The 19,834-nt window shown below is 42.3% G+C and overlaps 1 protein-coding gene across 1 annotated transcript in view; it reads left to right on the top strand.

Moving 5' to 3' along the window:
• The window catches only part of LOC116332217 (pleckstrin homology domain interacting protein), a 37,645-nt gene that overhangs the window by 592 nt on the left and 17,219 nt on the right, over window positions 1-19,834 (top strand). The window contains exons 4-18 of the mRNA XM_031755075.2: window positions 24-83; window positions 3,192-3,342; window positions 3,581-3,679; window positions 5,330-5,490; window positions 7,974-8,195; window positions 9,062-9,162; window positions 10,082-10,152; window positions 10,491-10,591; window positions 11,406-11,446; window positions 11,982-12,080; window positions 13,232-13,388; window positions 15,370-15,504; window positions 17,657-17,785; window positions 17,876-18,101; window positions 18,488-18,631. Of these exons, the coding sequence (XP_031610935.1) occupies window positions 24-83; window positions 3,192-3,342; window positions 3,581-3,679; window positions 5,330-5,490; window positions 7,974-8,195; window positions 9,062-9,162; window positions 10,082-10,152; window positions 10,491-10,591; window positions 11,406-11,446; window positions 11,982-12,080; window positions 13,232-13,388; window positions 15,370-15,504; window positions 17,657-17,785; window positions 17,876-18,101; window positions 18,488-18,631 (1,897 nt within the window). The remainder of the gene's footprint in view (window positions 1-23; window positions 84-3,191; window positions 3,343-3,580; window positions 3,680-5,329; window positions 5,491-7,973; window positions 8,196-9,061; window positions 9,163-10,081; window positions 10,153-10,490; window positions 10,592-11,405; window positions 11,447-11,981; window positions 12,081-13,231; window positions 13,389-15,369; window positions 15,505-17,656; window positions 17,786-17,875; window positions 18,102-18,487; window positions 18,632-19,834) is intronic.

Raw genomic sequence — 19,834 nt, 5'->3', positions numbered from 1 at the left:
TCCACACTGTTTTTCCACCTCAGCTGCTGCCCAGAAGGCTGGACTGGACGGGGCAGGAACACCCCGGGACGTACGAAAATTTGGTAAGGGTGCTGTATAACTGAGGAAAAAGTTTTTAGAGAGCAAAATAAAAATTGAATTTCCCGCAATTTTTAAATCAGGTGGTGGAGCACAAACTGAAGAAGGACTTTGCAGGGCGAGTCGGCTGCAGGCTTTAGGGGGAGGGAAGCTGCTCTTTTTGGAGCACTTACAAGGGGCTCGGGTCCCAACCTTGTGTGCGCCACGGTGTGCGAGTTTGGTGGCCATGCATGTCCAAAAGGTTGCGAGAGTTGTTGGTAAAAAATGTGTGTGAAATGTTGATACGTCATGAGTGTTGTGGTGTAGGAGCGCCAGGATCCGGAGGAGGGACTCCCTGCGCCACGAGCCACAGAGAGAGAGATGGAGGCGCTCTTGTCCTGCAAGAACCATAATTTGTGTGCATGGGTTGAAAACACACAGGGGGGGCACAAGAGTTAGAAAACAGGACTTTTTTTTTTATTCGTGGGGAATATAAAGAGTATAGTCAGTATAGCTGGAGTCACGGCTCGCCCCCTGTTCTTTGAGGTTGTTGTAGAGTGGTTATTTTTTATTTTTTGGGGAGAGGGTTGTTTTGGTGCGAGCTCGGACGGAAAAGCAGAGGAAGGATCAGTCGGTGTGAAGATGCGAGGTAACGTTTAGCTTGATGTCTTATAATCGCGCTATTAATTGGAGCGCTTAATTGTCATGTAAACAAACAGGGCTTTCGCCTGAAAGCGGCGTTTTTACGCATGGGGGCGTGGAGTGAATTCACCATCCTCTTACATATTTGTTTCCGAGTCAAACCTGCTAAAAGCGCGCACTCCCCGTTATCTTTTTTCCTTTTTGTGTTATTTTAAAAGTTTTATTTTAATACTGATTTTAAAAAACAGCGACCTGGTTAATCTACGAGATAATGTTTGTGGGGGACGATTTCCGTCTTCACATCCCAAAGCACACACGGAACTAGATGGCGTAAAGTGCAGCTTGATCGCCATGTAAATGTATAGGTTTAAGAAATTATTGACAGCGTCTTTCTGCCCGCTCGTATGAGTGTGTGTGTTTTTTCTTCTCTCTTCCTGCTTGGCTCGCTGGGCTCTCCGTTCCTCCTCCTCCCGTCCCCAGTCTTTCAGCCTGCCTCCTGTCTATTGTGCATAATTTCCCGTATTAAAAAAAAATACTGCGGAGGGGTTTTAATTATTAGACCAAGCGGAAACAGGGAGGTTAGAGGCAGGAGGGCAGGATATCGGCTGGATTTATTTATTTATTTATGATTATTTATTATTTTTTTGTGGGCGTTTGTAGTTAGATGTCTAGGGGGGGACGCTGTTAAAGAAGGGGGTTGGGCGTCAATGAGGACTCAACAATGATATTGTAATAATTAACGATATTAATTGCGGCTAATTAACGAAGGCGGATTCATTAGATGTTCGATTGCTTTCGTGTCGCATTTCAAACTGATCAGGAAGACGAAGCTTAATGAAATACGGCCGTGTTTTTGAGTGGAAGTGGAAGCCTGCATCGTTATCAGCACAAATGTGTTTGGACTCATTTATTAATGGATTAATTGTTAGCAATAATACATTTTAATGAATGCAAATCCATGTCAGAGGCAGTGATGCTTGAGGTGAAAGATTTTGTAGGGCTATGAATAGAAAGCAGGATGGTAATAATAATAAAAATAATAAGAAGAATAATGGCAATACTAATAATGATTATATAGAGGGTAACTTGTAGTGGTGTGGGGCCATGTGCTTTGTGATGGTGCAGCCGTGGCTGGGGGAGTGTTATCCATTACCCTTCAGAAGGAAGGAAAATGGAGCAAATTGTTATTGCACATCACTTAGTTTAGTGTGTGTGTGTGTGTGTGTGTGTGTGTCAGTCGTGGGTCTGCGTGTACCTAAGAGGGGCTGATATGTGCTTAGAAACACTGATCACGTCTGTGAACCAGCAAGGATGTTGAAAGCAATTAAGAGGTCATTAATTGTGTGTGTGTGTGTGTGTGTGTGTGTGTGTGTATGTGTGTGTCACAGAGACAGATAAAGGAATGGAGAAAGTGTGTGTGTGTGTGTGTGTGTGACTGAGTGGAATAATTGTTTAATTTCAGGCTTACGTGTCTGAAACAAAGCCGATGACTGCACGTCTGATTTGAGTGAATACATTTAAACCGATCTGGCTTGCTCCAAGTAAACACACTGCTGCATGCTGCATTATTCCCCTCCGTGTCTCGCTTTCATCCCGGCCCGTGCTGTATCGTGCGTGCCTTTCCACTCACTCAGGCGTGCATGTTTCTTTAGAAGTAGGCCATGCAGGAGGGTCCCCATGTGTCAGTGGAATCAGAGAAGCTGTGTGTTTATAACAGCGTAGGTTTCTGTGTGCTTCATCCTTATGTTGCATGCCACACCCCCTCCACCCCACCACCACAACCCTCCCTCAGTTCTCTGCTGTTGTAGTGCATATGCTGCTGGGAGCCGCACCATTTAAAAGCCTTCATCTTTTTCATTTTAGTGTATAAATACGTCTCAGGTTGTATTTTTATTTTTGCAGTTTATTAAAAAAAATCTTAATTTTTTTTTAAAAACCCCCCAGATCTTATCTGTTAGTTTATCCGTTATCGGTTTAGTGTGATTTCCTCTGACACACTCAGAGAACAGAGGGGCCTTTACTTTTAAGACTCTCAACAGTCATTTGTGGAAGTGGCCTGGATTTGTCAGTGTTTCTGTTTGCTGAAAATACATGAATTTGAAATTAAAGTTTCAATTTCCCTTTACTTTGCAGCCACTGTTTGCCTTCTGACATGTTTTCACCCCCTGATGTGTCCGATAGATTTGTAGATTTTTGTGTGAAAATTGGCGTAGTAATGTGGAACCCATTTGTACCTCCACTGAGACGTTTTCTTTTTCACACCACTGTCGTCGGGTTCGAGCAGCAGAAATCATCCAGCTGGTGGGGGTTTGACGTCTTGACACAGCAGCTTTTGGCAGAAAAGCTCTTTGAGCACATTTCTCTCAGCTTCCTTTTTTTTTTTTTTTTTTTTTTTTAAACCTCTACCACCCTCCCCCCACTAGCAGTAGGTGTTTTTGTGGTCATTTACCAGCCTGAAGACAGATTTAATCTGAGTGTATGCTTGTGTTCAGGTAAAGCTCTACAGGCACATCACGCCAGACCACCTGCTACAGGTCTGCACCAGAGTTTGTCCGCTGCTGGAGAGGGAGGTCCCTGCCAGTGTGCCTGGACTCACCAGCCTTCTAGGAGCTGGCAGACAGAATCTTCTCCGCACCGCCAAGAGTGAGTTCACGTGCGGTGCATTTGCATACTTAAATATACACACGGGCAAAAACACCCACTCGCTCAATGCCTGTGTCTTCCTGCGTGTAAGTGCTGACTTACCAAGACATGGAGTGAATGTATACATTTGCGTGGTTATGCAAATATGAATGCATATAGCCAGATCAACATGCACAACAAACACTTAACTATAGCCGTGCATGTGCTTATGCATCTGTGCTGTGTGTGTAAATTCCAGGTTGCAAACATGTTGTGTGGAAAGGCTCAGCGCTGGCTGCGCTGCACTGTGGACGGCCACCGGAGCCACCTGTTATCTACGGGAGCCCGCCGAATATTGGTAAGGAAAACAGTCATTTTGGTAAATTGGGCCAAAATGACTGGGTCAAGTATTGATTTGCCTAAAGAAGTCTGTATGTTTGCACACAGATTTGTGGCTCTTTTTTTAAAAAGTGGACTTGTTGTGCTTCACCTCGCACTTAATAAACATGGCAAAAGTTTCCAAAAATCAGGGGGATGCATCTACAAATAATCCAAAAGCTCCGGCTCCAGACGTCTATAAGAGCTCTGTTTGGACAGTTTTTTTTTAAACTCCTGGCTCTGACGTCAGTGTCAGTGAGAGCGGATATCCTCAGTATGACCATCTCAGTCCAGGATTATACTTGCTTGTGGAGATGCACATGGACAGCTGTGGACACCATGGATGAGTAGTCCTTCCTGTTGTATTTTTTTCCCCCAAGTCCTCTTGGAATCCATCTGAAGCATTCATGCGAATTTTGGCACACTGGTTGCAAAAAACTGCAGGTCACATGGACACTTCTCTACAGAGCATCTCATGAAACGTGAAGGACCAAGGACCCTTTATAAACTAGTGGATGCAGCAACTATAACACCAGCATCAGATACAGCACACAGGAGCCTTACTCAGCTGCATTCAAACCTTCTGTGTGTCAGGGACAGCCAATCACAAGAGGGTTGTGCTGCGGAGTATAAATAAGATAAATGAGGATTATTTTGAATGGTGAATCATGCAAAGCCAATCTTGATGAGTCCAAGAGTGAAAAGACGGAGGTCCTTTTTTTTTTTTTTTTTAATAATTCACTTTAAAATATTTCAACATTCTTATGCTCTGTTGTCAAAACTTGTGTCCTTCAGATTAGCAGAAGAACAGTGTGTAGAGAGCTTGATGGAAACGGTTATGCATCATGAAAGAAGCTGCATCCAAGTCTTACATCACCAAGCGCAATGCAAAGTGTCGGATGCAGTTGTGTAAAGCACGGCGCCACCGGACTCTAGAGGAACGGAGTCGTGTTCTGTGGACGGGTCCAATGGACGAGTCTGGATTTGGCGTTTGGGTTTACTTTGTGCCAAGTATAAAGTAAAAAGTTTGGCGGAGGGAGGATTATTGTTTTTGAGGGGTTGGGCTCAGCTCCTTAGTTCCAGTGAAAGGAACTCTTAATGCTTCAGGATATCAAAACATTTTGGACAATTTTATGCTCCCAACTTTGGGGGAACACTTTTGGGATGGCCCCTTTTTGTTCCAACATGATTGCGCATCATTGCACAAAGCAAGGCCCAAAAGACATGGATGATCGAGTTTGGTATGGAAGAGAACTTGACTGGCCTGCACAGAGTCCTGACCTCAACCTAATAAAACACCTTTGGGATGAGTCAGAGCAGAGAGTGCGAGCCCGGCCTTCTCATCCAACATCAGCGCCTAACCTCACAACTGTGCTTCTGGAAGAACGCTCAGAAATTCCCATAAACAAACTCCTAAACCTTGTGGAAAACGTTCCCAGAAGAGCTGAAGCTGTTATGGTACCAAACTGACAGGATATTAAGCTCTTTGCATTAAGATTGGATTGTGCATGGGAAAGCAGACGAGTGGAGACTTTTGTCAATTTAGTGTATATTTAGTGACGTTTACATCTGTACATTCTATACAGTCGTGTCTTTCCGTACTAATGTGCATGTTTTTCTTGACATCCAGTGGAGACGAGCTTCTGCCGTCGACTGAATGGCGCTTACCGTCTCCGTCAGCTGGTGCCCACGGCCGTGTACACACACATGAAGATGCACAAGAGGATCCTGGGACACTTGTCGTCCGTGTACTGCGTGACCTTCGACAGGACAGGGCGACGCATCTTCACCGTAAGTTTTCCCACACGCGTTTTTGTTCGATGTTGCGTTGACATTAGCTTGTGAACTGCAGCCTGTTCGAGTCTAATTTCTGTGTGGCTGCCGCACGATTGTGGCGGCTCTGTGTTTGTTTAGAGTCACCTCTCGCATTCTGTGTTAGATTGTTACAAGGTGCCGCTCGCTCACCAAGATGCACAAGCATCTGCATTTCATGCTGTAACGGTTCTGCTAGGCGGTAATTACTGTTTACCTAACTGTGGTAGGACGCTTTTACTCAGTGACTCACAGCTATAACCTGTTGGGTTATACGTTGGAAAAACTCACACAGCTGTGCGATGATAATAATCACGGGTAATGAAGTGAAAGCATTTATCTCAAAAGAAGTAAGCTGACCTTTGCCCCCTGGGTGCCCGTTGTATACATTTGCCGCATGCCTTTTCCACCTAGTTTGAGAGAGGTGCAGCTTCTGGTAACGTGTTAAATGGTGAAGGAACAATGAGACAATGTTGATTTAATGTCGCCGTCCTTCTGTTTGGAATCTTGAGTCAAACACTGCCTGCTGTTCTACACCATTTTCAGCTTTCACTTCTTAAATCTCTAAAAATGGCTGGCTGCTGAGAGGGAGAGGAGGAGGAGGAGGGGGGGTAGATTGAGTCTCTCTGTGTCTTTTTTCCTGTTATCTCTCTTTCTCTCTCTTTCTCTCTCATGCTATGCTGCCCCTCCTTTGTTCCTTTCTCCCCCCCCCCCCACTCTTCATCTTGCTATTTCTCATCATAACTGGAGAAAATGTTTCCTCTGAGGCGCTGGCTAAGTGCCAGAATTAAAATTCATTCTTGCTCTCCCTCACTTTCTCTTTCTCTCCTTTCCCCCCCCTCCTTTTATCACGAGATCATTTTTATTTATATATTTTCTTATTTTTAGATCTCTTCAGTCCTTTTGCTCAGGCTCTTAAGCTGTTTCAGACATATTAATTGATTATTTTGTGCGCCCTAAAGATTTGTGGGGATCGTTGTGTTCGGTGAACAAGTGCATGCAAGTTTGGTCGAACAACAGCTTTGCAGTCAGTTATATCGATTTGCATAACATAGCTTTAAAAACGGCTAATTCTTGTGGTCGCTTGAAAAGACAAATCGAGAACAGTTGGTATGTGCTGGTTGTCCTTGTGACTGTGGTTAAAATCTTATCTGTAGTTGTGAGGAAACGGGGAGGATTGCACTTTGCTCTTAAATCTATGGTGGTGCAGACGGCGTGGCAGGTTTCCCAAAATGCTTTGTAGTTATAAAAGGTCAAGGCTTTCTTTTTATATATACTTAACATACAGCACTGTGTTAGTTATTTTATAAATTCAATTCAATTCAATTCAATTTTATTTATATAGCACCAAATCACAACAAAAGTCGCCTTAAAGCGTTATGATTTTAAAAAAAAAAGTTTTCAGGTGCATGTTGAGGCACGTAAAATGAAACACCGTCATTAACAGTGTCTGACCCTCAGCGTGACAAAAATTATTATTTGAAAGCGAAGAAGTTTCATTTTATGAAGCGTTACATCCTGAAATCGCTGGCTTTTTAAAACAAGTGGATTTGTGTTTGTGTGTCTTTCGCGTCTTCATCACGGTTACCTGTTACTTAAATAATTTTGAGCTCTTAACTAAAAACAGATGGATCTGGCAACATGTTCATGAGCATTTTAACTGTCAGCGAGCTGGATCGCAGCCAGGCTCTCCCCAAAGGCGGTTTCAGGATTGAGGACTTGATCGTGCACTTTGATTGCAGACTAATGAGTGTTTAAGGAGAATCCGAGCTACCATTTCTTGTATATGCTTCACTAACAAAGCTTTTATTTTGTAATTATTTATAAATATTAATAGAATTATTATTTGCTTCTACTTTGCTACAAAACTGTTACAAAGTAAGAGGATATGAGTTGGTTCCTGCTTGATCTGTCTATTTTCTGTCCCTCCATTCTGACAGTCGAGTTCTCGTATGCATAAAACCAGCTCTGTGTCATCACATCCAGTCTCAGTCTACTGAGTCAAATGTAATCAGCCTAAGATATTCTCAGACCACAGTAACAGTCTGCGTGTTCATTTGGCAGTGCTCACTGTTGTTTTGCATTGATAACATTAGCCAGAGAATGTGTTTACATGCCAGCTGCGGTCTTTTTCTCTTTACCGGTTAATAATAAGCTGGTTACAGTGCATGCAAATGCACCGTCAGTGCCTTGAAATGTTCATTGTAGCTTTTTTGTCAAAAAGCAAATTAATCAGTAATCTATTTTTACTTTTCAAGAGTCTCCTTCCCTCCTCTGTTTGTATTCCAAATTTGCCAATCTGCTGAGAGTCCTGCTCTGCAGCGTGCCCAGATAGATTGTAGAAATCTTCTTCAACTTCACATTTTTAATTTGTCTTCCCGGAACCGTTGCCCAGAAGCAGATGCGCTGATCTCAAATGTGAATCTTCACTCATGTGCGGTGGTGTTTTCTTTCTGTCCCAGGGCTCAGATGACTGTCTCGTGAAGATCTGGGGAACAGATGACGGGCGTCTGCTGGCGACCCTGCGCGGCCACGCTGCCGAGATTTCCGACATGGCCGTCAGCTACGAGAACACCATGATTGCCGCCGGCTCCTGTGACAAGACCATTAGAGTGTGGTGCTTACAAACCTGCGCTCCTCTGGCTGTCCTGGAGGGACACGCAGCCTCCATCACCTCACTGCAGGTGTTGTTTTGATTGTTTTAAAGCTGTTTTTATTTCGTATTCTTTACAGCCCGGGAGAAGCCACCACAAACTGCGATTGTATTTTACTGTAGAAAGCTAGGTTTGTACTTAACAGGCAATATATATATATATATATAAATGTTTGTGTGTTTACAGTACACAGTTTAACTTGTGTCAAGTTTTATCTGTGCAACTGCTTTTAGTTTACTGGACGCTTTGTTAGTCACCCTTATCAGCTCCTGGTTAGACGCTCTTTTGCCTTCAGATCTGCTTTAAATCTTCATGGCAGAGATTCAACAATATGCTGGAAGCATCCCTCACAAATTTTGGTCCATATTGATGTGATACCATCACACAGCTGCTGCAGATTTGTTGCACATCCATTGTATTAAAAATCACATCCTAAAGGTGCTCTACTGGCTTGAGATCTGGTAACTGTGGAGGCTGACTTGAGGGCAGTGAACTCACTGGGATGTTAAAGAAGCCACTTTGAGATGATTGGAGCTTTGTGTCATCGTTCTGCTGAAAGCAGCCATCAGGATATGGGTTGACTCCAAATTCTGACCCAACATCTGGTTGTTACAGCAGAAATTGATGCTCATCAGACCAGGCAATATTCTTCCAGTTCTGGTGAACCCATGAGAATTGTAGCTTCAGTTTCCTGTTCGTAGCTGACAGGAGTGGTACTCGTGTAGTCTTTCTGCTGCTGTAGCCCGTCTGACTCAATGCGATTGGCCGATTCCATATTTGCTTTAAGAAGCAGACAAACAGGTATACTTAATGAAGTGCCCAGTGAGAGCGACTGTGTTTGTGTGTGTCTTTGTCCTCTGTTCATTCCGCTAATCTCTGATTGGTTGTGTTTGCAGTTTTCTCCTCTCTGTAGCGGCTCCAAGCGCTACCTGTCCTCCACCGGAGCTGATGGCACCATCTGCTTCTGGCAGTGGGATGCACGGACACTCAAGTTTGGGTGAGAAAAACACACGGTCTCACCTGCACAAACATTTCTCACACTTTGTGCATCAAGCATTTTGTCAGCGCGCCATTGCAGCCCCTTTTCAGACATGGCATACATAACACAGTTGTCCTCATCAATCTGTAAGTGACAGCGTTCTGTAATTCAGATAAAGGTCACTTTTAAGCTCATGCTCCTCACGGCCTCATTCAGTGAGTTGTGCAGCCGCGATGTAGAAAGCCATAGTTTGGACGCGATATTTGGCATGAGATGACACGCAGTTTTCAGTGGAGTAAAAAGACTTATTTTTATTTTTCGAAGTTGATCTGAGCCTCCTGCATCTTCTTCCTTATTGCTACCTGCACTGGCTTGTTCCCGACTCTAATATTACCTCTCTGTGAACCTTGTCCCCATGTTGTCTCTGCTACTCGAAGCAGAGAGCCTGGGCTTCATTAATGTGCCTCTATATACTGGCTAGAAACCTGCACACGCCCTTGGAAGTCAGTGTGGTTTAATCTTATTGCGTAAATTCGACTACTTGCAGTTTAGGCATGTGTTGCACTGAAATAATTACTCGGTCGGACACGGTCTTTTTGTTTTTTAAAAAGAGACATAAAGTTGATACATTTTGATGAATGGAAAGGAGTGCATGTCTGAAGGGGCTTATTTGTGTAAAAGTTTGATCCTATGCTGAAGATTTCTATAAGATTGTATTGATCTTAAGTACACATGAATTTATAATTGTCACTGTATTTAATGGCCAACTGGCCAGTTTTAGAAATGTTTAGGTCCAGTATGTAAAGCAAGCCAAACTCAGCCAACATGTCAAAATGTAAAACATGTTCTATTAAAAACACATGGTGGTAGTTCTTTGTGTTAAATTGTGTTATAAATGATTTCGTTCTTGTGTGTGTGTATGTGTGTGTGTGTCCAGTCAGAGGCCCAGTAAATTCACAGAGCGCTCTAGACCCGGCGTCCAGATGATCTGCTCCTCCTTCAGCGCAGGTGAACACAGCTCACTGTGTGTTTTTTTTTTATGTATGCTTCCAGAGCACTGACAGAGAAACAGAAAAAGATGCTCACTCAGACTAACTGGAGAACAGCACACATTGTGCGTCACCACTTGTGTGGCTGCTGCTCCTTATCAGTAAATGTGGAATGACTGTGGTCTGTTTTTTGTGGGTATTTCTATTTTAAGGGTTAGAAAGATTACTGGTTAGCAAAAGCACACACATTTGCAAATAGTTAATGTATAACATTGTCCCCGAGGTAAATCAATGAATGTGAAACAAAAATTACCCTAATCTTTTTTCTTTCTTTCTTTTTAAAATATATGAATCCAGGTGGTATGTTCCTCGCCACAGGAAGCACAGACCACATCATCAGGGTATACTACTTTGGCTCAGGCCAACCAGAAAAGATCTCTGAGCTTGAGTCCCATACGGTGAGTCAGTGTAGAGCCCTTTTTATTAATTTATTATTTAGTTACTACAAAAACAGCTTTAATCCAAGCGCACTGTGTTGGCTTATTGAAGTTTAAGATGTGACGTAGTTTTCTGTGGATATTACTAAAAATGATCAGCTCTATAGCTGTAGATCTATAGCTATACAGTTTTCTTACTGTTTGTGGTATAGTTTTGTTTTTGTTTTTTTCAGTGAAAGCTCCTTTTGATTTTTCATTTGATTTATTTTAACAATAAAAGGAAAAAACATGCTGGCTTCTGAAGTTTTCAACCATATATTAACCTCCTCAGTAGCATCTGAAGCAGACCTATAACGGTCTTCCTTATTTTCTGTCCTGTATATACTGTTCTAATAACAGATGCTTCAAATAACAAATACAACATCTGCACAAACAGTGCTCATTTTCAGACAGTTTTTTCCACTCTTGCCTCTGTATGATCTCAACAAGCGTGGATATGGTTATTCCAGACATACTGCTCTGATTATGAGGATCCTCAGTTTGAGAAGAGAGCCAAAGAGGAGGAATTTAGAGGATAAATAAAAAAATAGGACTTCTATTTGGAAATGTGAAAAATACAAAGCTACTCTTATAGTAGTCAACTTTAAAGGTGGATTTGAAATGATTTGTCACAAATATTGTTCTTGTCCATGAAATGTGGAATTGTAATTGAAAATGTGTGAGATGAACTAGTTATTTGACAGTTTTTAATTTGCTGAAAATACAGTTTAACGGTGACTAAATAAGAAATAATAACGCCTGCACTGACGTTTCTCTCTCATATTTTTCCACTTAGGACAAAGTTGACAGCATCCAATTTTCACATTGCAGTGACAGGTGAGTTTACACAGATTGCATTTCTATACGTGTGTGTGTGTGTGTGTGTGTGTGTGTGTGTGTGTGTGTGTGTGTGTGTGTGTGTGTGTGTGTGTGTGTGTGTGTGTGTGAGGTACATAGTTATTGCAGTTAATTCTTTTTTCTGCACCACTGTTGCGTTGTGAACCTCGGGGTGCTGTGATAAAACTTGATGATGTCAGCAGCTTTACTTAATGTCTAATGTCTCTCTCTCACAAACACACATTCAGACACACACTTGTGCTTGCGCGCGACATATTAAACCGTGTGTGCCTAGACGGAGTGCAGAAAGACAAGCTCAGCTCTAATTCCCCTGGGTTGCTGTAATCTAAGCAGGGAGGAAGGTGTAGACGGTGTATGCAAAGAGCGAGGGTGGTAGAGGTGGAGATCCGGGGGTACATGTAATTATTGTTGATGTGTGGAGACGGAGGGAACCATTTTACTGCAGGAAGCTGATCTCAAAGTAAGTGTTATATTTTCATTCACATAAATGTGTGTGTGCGTGCTTGTGTTGCAGGTTTGTGAGCGGCAGCAGGGACGGTACAGCTCGGATCTGGCAGCTTCACCCTCAGGGCTGGAAGAGCATTCTGCTGGACATGCAGACCAAATTACCCGGGTATGTGTCTCTGCACTGCTGTCAAGGCCTGGCCTTCCCATTAGTGCTTTTGTGCTTGGAATAAAGACCTTGTGAGCTGGGATCATACTGGAGGTGATGATGTCAGTTTACATTTTAAAATAATCAATCACCTGCATTGAACTCTTAGCGCTATAGTGTGTGATGAATTCTTCTCATGAAAAATGCAGAGTTTTGAGTGTTTTACACGTGCTTTTATGTATTTAAAGTACAATGACCTGCTGCATAGTTAAGTTAAAGAAAAATCTCTTTCACACCTGTGGGATAAAGTGTGGCATGGTGATTGATTACCTGACTGCTCCTAGACAGAGTATAGATTTATTACCAGACGGTGCATGAGTAGAGTACACTGACTGTTTATGTCTTTGTTGCCTGAACAAACACAACAAACCTAATGCAGCAATGAGGTTAACTAAAACAAACCCTAAAAAAAGTCCTAAATGCCCCCAGCTTGGATAATATAAGAAGTTACTTAAAGTATTTAATAGAGTTAAATCTATAACCATTGCTCCTACAATCGGTCTGTAAAATAAAGAAAGTCTGGGTCAGGGAATTGCAGCAAAAAGTATTGGGATGTTTTGGATGTGTTGATTTTCACATCTTTCTTATGTAAACAGGAACAGCTGGGGTTGTGAATAATTATCTCAAGCTGCAGAAAGATAAGGTCTAACTGTCAGAATGGTCTGGCTCCTCATTAACGGTGTAAAAAGGGACTGAGGAAAATAGAATACATTCCTCAAAAGGAAAGGACAGTTGATTTTTTTTTAAACTTTTAACTAATGTAGTTAGAAAAAGATGGCGTTTACTTTTTTCTTGTGTCTACTTTTTTTTGTTTTTACAGTATTTTCATATTTGTTACACAGTCGTGGCCAAAACATTTGGCAGTAGCACAGAGTTTGTTTTTCATGCAGTATGCTGCTCAGTTTTTATTTAGATGATTTCTTCCATGTTTCTGTGATATAGTGAAGATGAACTTTTATTGGAAATACATAAAAATTGAATTTTGTTGTGATGCTACTGCTAATACCTTTGGCAACGACTCTGTGTCTGATTTTTATGTGTAAACTAAACTAAAAAGACCTTAGTTGGGCTTAAAATTTAGTCCTGAATGGCATCACTGCTTTCCCCCTCAGGAAGTACAACCCCCCGCCGCTGGAAGACAAGGTGACCAAGCTGAAGGTTACCATGGTGGCATGGGATCGCCATGACAGCACAGTGATAACGGCGGCCAACAATCTGACGTTGAAAGTGTGGAACTCCATCACTGGAAATCTGGTCCATGTCCTGATGGTATGTGGTGACTTGACACTCGGACACAAAAAAAGATGCGTGTCATAATATCGTAATACAGTGTTGTGTGTTATTATGTAACAGCTCAGATCACTGTTGACTGGACCACAACGCACTGCCAGTTCACACTGTATACATTCATGGCCGTCAGAGGTTAAACCCTCTTATTCACTTATCCACTTTTTCGGATGCTGTGACTTTAAAAAAACCTGCAGACTTACAGCCTATCGTGCACATGAGTGATATGGCTCAGCAGTTGCAGTGTAGGCTGTTTCCGGAATAAGTCGTCCATGTCGTGTTGTGAATTTTTGATTTGTTGTGTCCATTGAGTGTTGATACTTGCACCGTGTGATTAGAATATTAATGTTCTTTTACTCCGAATAGAACTGGCGGTGAGGCTAATCAGTTAGTTTTGTTCTGCTTCGCTGATATGTACAGATGTGGCCAAAATGTAATTTTTATTTATTTGCTAATAAGTTTTTTTAGTCCTTCAGATTATTCATCACTATATCAGAGAAAGATGTAAAAATAATCTAAATAAAAACTGAACTGGCAAAGTGCATGAGACAAAACTTTTGGTTGTAACAGGTGGTTATTTAATCATCATCATCTTTATTTATAAAGCACTTTAAAACAACCACAGCTGACGCAAAGTGCTGTACGTTGGAACTAAATAATAAAATTACATAAGATATAAATAAAAGCCAAATAAAAGAAAGAAAAATAAAATAATGAATTAGTTAGTTAATAACTAATTTAATTCCAAGAGAAACTAAGTCTCACTACAGTCAAAAGCCAAAGAATAAAAATGGGTTTTAAGACGTGTTTTAAAAGTGAACTGTGAAGGAACCTCTCTAACGTGCAAGGGCAAGTTATTCCATAATTTAGGAGCAATGATAGAAAAAGCCCCGCCCCCTCTGAGCTTCCTCTTGGATCTCGGTACTTTCAGGAGCAGCTGGTCAGCTGACCTAAGAGACCGACAGGGTGTGTAGGGATGTAGAAGCTCTGAGAGGTAAGGCGGGGCTAGATTGTGAATCTTTAAAAACAAACATAAGAATATTAAGATGAACTCTAAAAGACACAGGCAGCCAGTGCAGTGAGGCGAGGACAGGCGTTATATGCTCTCCTTTACGAGTTCCTGTTAGCAGTCGTGCAGCGGCATTTTGAACCAGCTGCAGACGTGAGAGCACGACTGACTGACCCCCACGTAAAGTGAGTTACAGTAGTCCAGACGGGAAGAAATGAAAGCATGGATCACTGTTTCCAAGTGCTGCCTAGAAAGAAAAGATTTCACTCTTCCCAATCGCCTTAAATGATAAAAACTGGACAAAGGTCAGTAATAACAGATGTAAAATAAACTTCCAGGCGTCCCAAATCAACAGAGGAGGGCTCACAGGGACCACTAGGTCCAAACACCAACACCTCTGTTTTCTTTTCATTAAAATTTAAAATGTTTAAAGCCAACCGAGCTTTAATGTCACCTAGACGTGTCAAGAGTGGTTTTATGGAGATGCCATCCTTCTGCGTTAAGTTATTGTCTTCCTGTCAGCTCCCGTTAACCCGCTAAACATTATACTCAAGTAACTCTTCTGTATTATGGTGTTGCTGTTAGGGTCATCTTAGGTTGCTGCTGTTTCACTGCTTAGCTATTGGCCTTGTTTTCATCATTTTTACTTTATCTTTTGATCAGAAATCTAGTTGCTAACACACTGTCAGAGTCTCCTTGGTGACGCAGTGATAAAACTGGAACATTTGATAGCTGCCTGAAAACAGTGTATATAAAAAGCAAACAAAAAACAGATGAATATGAATTTGTTACTTGTTAACTTAAAAAGCATGTGGGTTTGCACACTAGCAGTGAGAGGAATGCAAAATATGCTCAGCTGTGTGTGGGCTTAAGCACAAAAAGTCAGGTTTGGCTGTTGCTTCTTTTTTCTTATTTCTTAAACTAATCCTAGATGTTCGTGTTGTTGGTCGACAGGGTCACGAGGATGAAGTGTTTGTTCTGGAGCCACATCCCTTTGATCCAAGAATCCTTTTCTCAGCGGGGCATGATGGGAATTGTATTGTGTGGGATCTAGCCAGAGGAGTGAAGATCCGCTCCTATTTCAACATGGTGAGCGTCTCGTCCACAGAACGTCTCCTCGTCTGCGTGTCATTGCCTTTCACTCACTTCTGTTTCATTCACTCGCGTGTCCAGATCTCGAACCTCTCACTGCACTTTTTTTTGACTGTATTTACTCTGGCCTGTATAGAATTCTTTTCCCATTCCCCTCCTCGTCTCACCCTTTATTTCACTTTCACCCGCTGTTGACGTTCTCCCAACTCTATACTTTCACTTTCTCTCTCTCTCTGCTTTCATTACTGTTCTCACCTCCCTTCGTGCCTTCGTGGTTCTCTCATCAAAATGAATCACATATGCCACTCTACAAATTTATCCAGTGCTTTAATTATTGTATTATTTCCTGCTTCCTGCTTCTATAGTAACCAAGGACGGCATTAATCACATTCCCAGAACATGTGACTCACATAGTGAGCTGGTCATTTGGCCAAATCTTGGTGTTGGTCATAGACAGTGAATAGTGTTGCCTAACAACACAAAGTGTTTGTGCATGTGTAAAGGCCCAAGTTTCAGGCTGAAACTTACTGTGGGACTTCTCCTGAAAAGCGTCCTCTTGTCAGGGTTTTTCCTAGCTTTGAATGGGTCTTTTGGTTGGAGGAACAACAATAAGGATGATGGATACATGGACAGTAAAGTAGTAAGTCAAAAATGTCCAGCAGTAACCTAAAAAAAAAACTACAGCAGTGTAAGGAGGAAGCAGATTTTTATTGGGTCCGATCAAACTTTGAAAACCTCCCTGTGGACAGAAAAAAACACAAAAGAGGGTTGCAGAGTAAAGGTGAATGTAGAGTAAGATTAGCACAAGCAGAAAGGAGACACAGGCAGGGAACTGCATAATCCTTAATTATCTTACACTGGGCCTTAGTGCACCCCCTCACTTCATCCTCTGCCTGCAACAAGCCCTGTTAACTCCCTCCTCCCTCTTCTTTTAAGACGTCTTGCTATTAATTGGCTGCCCCTCTTAAGCAGAAAATTTGAACAGCAGGTGGGTGTGGCTTACTGTCAGAGCCGAGTGCCTGAGATGACCCTATTAGAGAGATCAGCTCTCATTGACTTTACACAGTGATGTAAATAACGTAGCTTTTAGAGCTGTCTGAACCCTGAATAGGTCCAGCCTCTGGAAAGTATGTTCATTTTTAAACTCACTGACCGCATATCACTGCATCACTGTGGGGTGGGATGGAGGTGATCAGATTGGGCACTGCTGAGGTGTTGTTGAATCCCAGGTTGCTGTTATAGGGGCCTTCACACAGTAATAACATTGTGATAATATGGTCAGTGAATCATTTGGTAGTCGTTTGGGCGCTGTGGGGTAGGGAGAGCTCCCTCTACATAAAGCTTGTGAGTGGGTGGAAGCATGAAATGGCCTAAAATCTCCAGGTAGACACCTGTGCTGACTTTGGACTCGATAAAACAAATTTCACTGACCACCACCAGCACCAGCAGAGGACACAGCCCACTCAGAGACCACAGAAACAAGGTCCCCTCTAAACCGCCCGGCCTCAGTGGTTGCTGTTGAGGCCCATACCTTCTGCACAGACTCTCTGAATGATGTCACTAGTGCAGGACGGCAGAGGCTGTTTACAGGATGCCCTGGTTTCACTTTTAAGCTTGAAATCTTTTGAATCGGTATTTCTACTGCAGCAAAATTATGGTGCTAATTTCCAACAACTCTGTCATCCAGTTGGGCAAAAACACATGCAAGGTGTATAAAACTGAGTAGTCCATGTGCTGTTTGAGTTTGGCACTTTTGCATGAATGAGAAGTGTGAGAAGCTATCAAGGCATCTTTCCATCTTGTAGTTGAATGGAGCCTTTGTGAGAATGAAGGAAAACCCGCAGATCAAACCAAAAGCAGCAGCTGGCTGACGGTCAGAGCAGTCAGGGGTTTCTTGCTGATTTCCTGTTGAAGAAGTTTTGCTTTCTGCAGGTGTCCTCCTTTTGGGGAATAGTTCATGTCGGTTTGCATAAACAGGCTACTGTTGTGCTACAAACTGTTTGATGTTTGTTCTTTGTGTGCATATTTCTTTCTAGACAATTCTGCTGGCATGTTGACAAGACATTAATAGTGGATTGTGCCCATGCAGTGCAAATAGCTACAGTGCAGTTTTAAGATTTCCCCTCCACTCTTGTCTCACCCTTTATAGATTGAGGGCCAAGGGCACGGAGCGCTGTTTGACTGCAAATGCAGTCCAGATGGGCAGCACTTTGCGGCCACCGATTCCCACGGTCACCTGCTCATCTTTGGCTTCGGCTCCAGCAGCAAGTACGACAAGGTAACCCGACCTGCAATATTTATGCACATACACGACAACTCATCGCATGTTATTAGTAATAACAACAGCACCGTACCCTCTCAACCTCAGATCGCAGATCAGATGTTCTTCCATACCGACTACCGGCCACTGATCCGGGATGCCAATAACTACGTGCTGGACGAACAAACTCAGCAAGCTCCACACCTAATGCCCCCTCCCTTCCTGGTGGATGTGGATGGGAATCCACACCCGCCAAGATACCAGCGGCTGGTGCCCGGAAGGGAGGGCTGCAGGGATGAGCAGCTGATTCCTCAGATGGGGGTCACTTCCTCAGGTATTCAGGCTGAAATCAAACCTCCTTCTTTGAAGTTCTGCTTGTGCGCTTTACATATTTGCCTGCAGGTGATGCTGTCTTCTGTCTTATCAGAGGTCATCTGTCTGTGCCGTCATAGCCTGACAATAATCTTATCTGTCTTTAAATGAGCTCAATGTGAGGCTTTTATTGAAACTACAGTAGCAATGGCAATTAAGATTAGAGTTCAGAAGGCTGTTGGCTGGGATATAAACAGAAGCAATCAGCAGTTAATGAAATGTGTTAGTAAGGCACAGCAGAGATAGTTAAGCTATTAGGCAGCAGTTGTATTCGTCGTGGCTGTAACAATGGTTGGATTTAAGCTCATTTTTTAATTCTCTGTCTCACTTTTGCGTTATTCCTGTCAGGCCTGAATCAAGTGGTGAGCGAACAGGCGGTGGATGGTCCCAGTCCTCTGGACACCATGATTCAGAGGCTGCAGCAGGAACAGGACCAACGACTGGGAACCAATGACGTCTCTGCTGCTGCCGCAAACACCAGGTCCAGCAGAGGTAGGAGCGGTCATGACATTAAAGCAATGCTAACTGTTTATCCTGATTCGTTACCCACCCAAATTTATTTTGTTCTCATTTTCCTGGATTTCAGTCATTATTCACATCTATCCATAACAGCACTAATATGTTGGAGCATCATCTTACACTTGAAGCAGACGTGTTTGCTGTGATTGATTCATTTGTAGAATTAACAGCACATGTATTACAGTCACTATTTATGTTTTCTCAGACCTTTAGGTTGACAACATGATTCGTGGATCATGAAGAGTTTTTTTTTTTTATTCAATGAAACCTGCAGCATGCATAATTTGCAACAACTGCAATTATGTAAATAAGTGTCTCAGTGGGATTTTAAACAGGAAATGTAATAAAACTCCCCTGATTCAAAGAGTTAGTGAATGCAGGGAACCTGTTTTCACAGAGCACACTGTGAGTAGGTAATGTGTGTTTGTGGGATATGATTTTTTTTTTTTTTTTGGTCAATTAATTCCCAGAGTGATGAGTACAGAAGATCAGAACTATTTGTGTCCTCAGCTCTGGTGCTCCGTGGCAGCACATGAAAATAGAGTGTGAGCCAACTGCATTATGAAAGAACACTTTTTTTCCCCTTATTGATTCCATCATTCGGTTGCTTAATAACTGATATCTGCATGTAAATATGAAGACATCTGTAGACAAAGATAAAAAAATTTTGGACCGGAAGCTTCCCAGCGTCCATTTGTGGTGTCGGTTTTATTGACCAGTGATATCAGACATGGGTACATGCTGGTAAACGGCCAGTGTGGAGACAAAAAAAGGCCAATGTTCAGTCTCAAAACCATCAGCTGAAGACAATTAAGCTTTTTACTAGCTGCATTAAATTTATTTGCATTCTTAAGCAGTGACTGGTGGATGAAACAGGAAGTCTCAGCCTGTATATCTACTGGCTGCACCTGAGTCCCTGTGTATTGTCCCCAGATTCAGCAGATTAGCTGATGGGTTCCTAAAATACTTAATAACCGACCCTCTACTATTTGAAGCCACGTTTTTAAAAAAGTATTTTTTAAACTCCTATTTCTTACCTATGCAAACCAGTTGTGTTTGAGTCCTTGGTGATTAGTCGATTAATCATGGGACATAAAATAAATGGAAAATTGTTCTTTTTTTGAAAATAATTTAAATAAGAAAAACATTAACTTCAGTTTTAAACTTTCAGTTTTG

Source organism: Oreochromis aureus, linkage group 15 (assembly GCF_013358895.1).
Source record: "Oreochromis aureus strain Israel breed Guangdong linkage group 15, ZZ_aureus, whole genome shotgun sequence".
NCBI lineage: Eukaryota > Metazoa > Chordata > Actinopteri > Cichliformes > Cichlidae > Oreochromis > Oreochromis aureus.
This window is presented reverse-complemented; position numbering and strand designations above follow the sequence as displayed.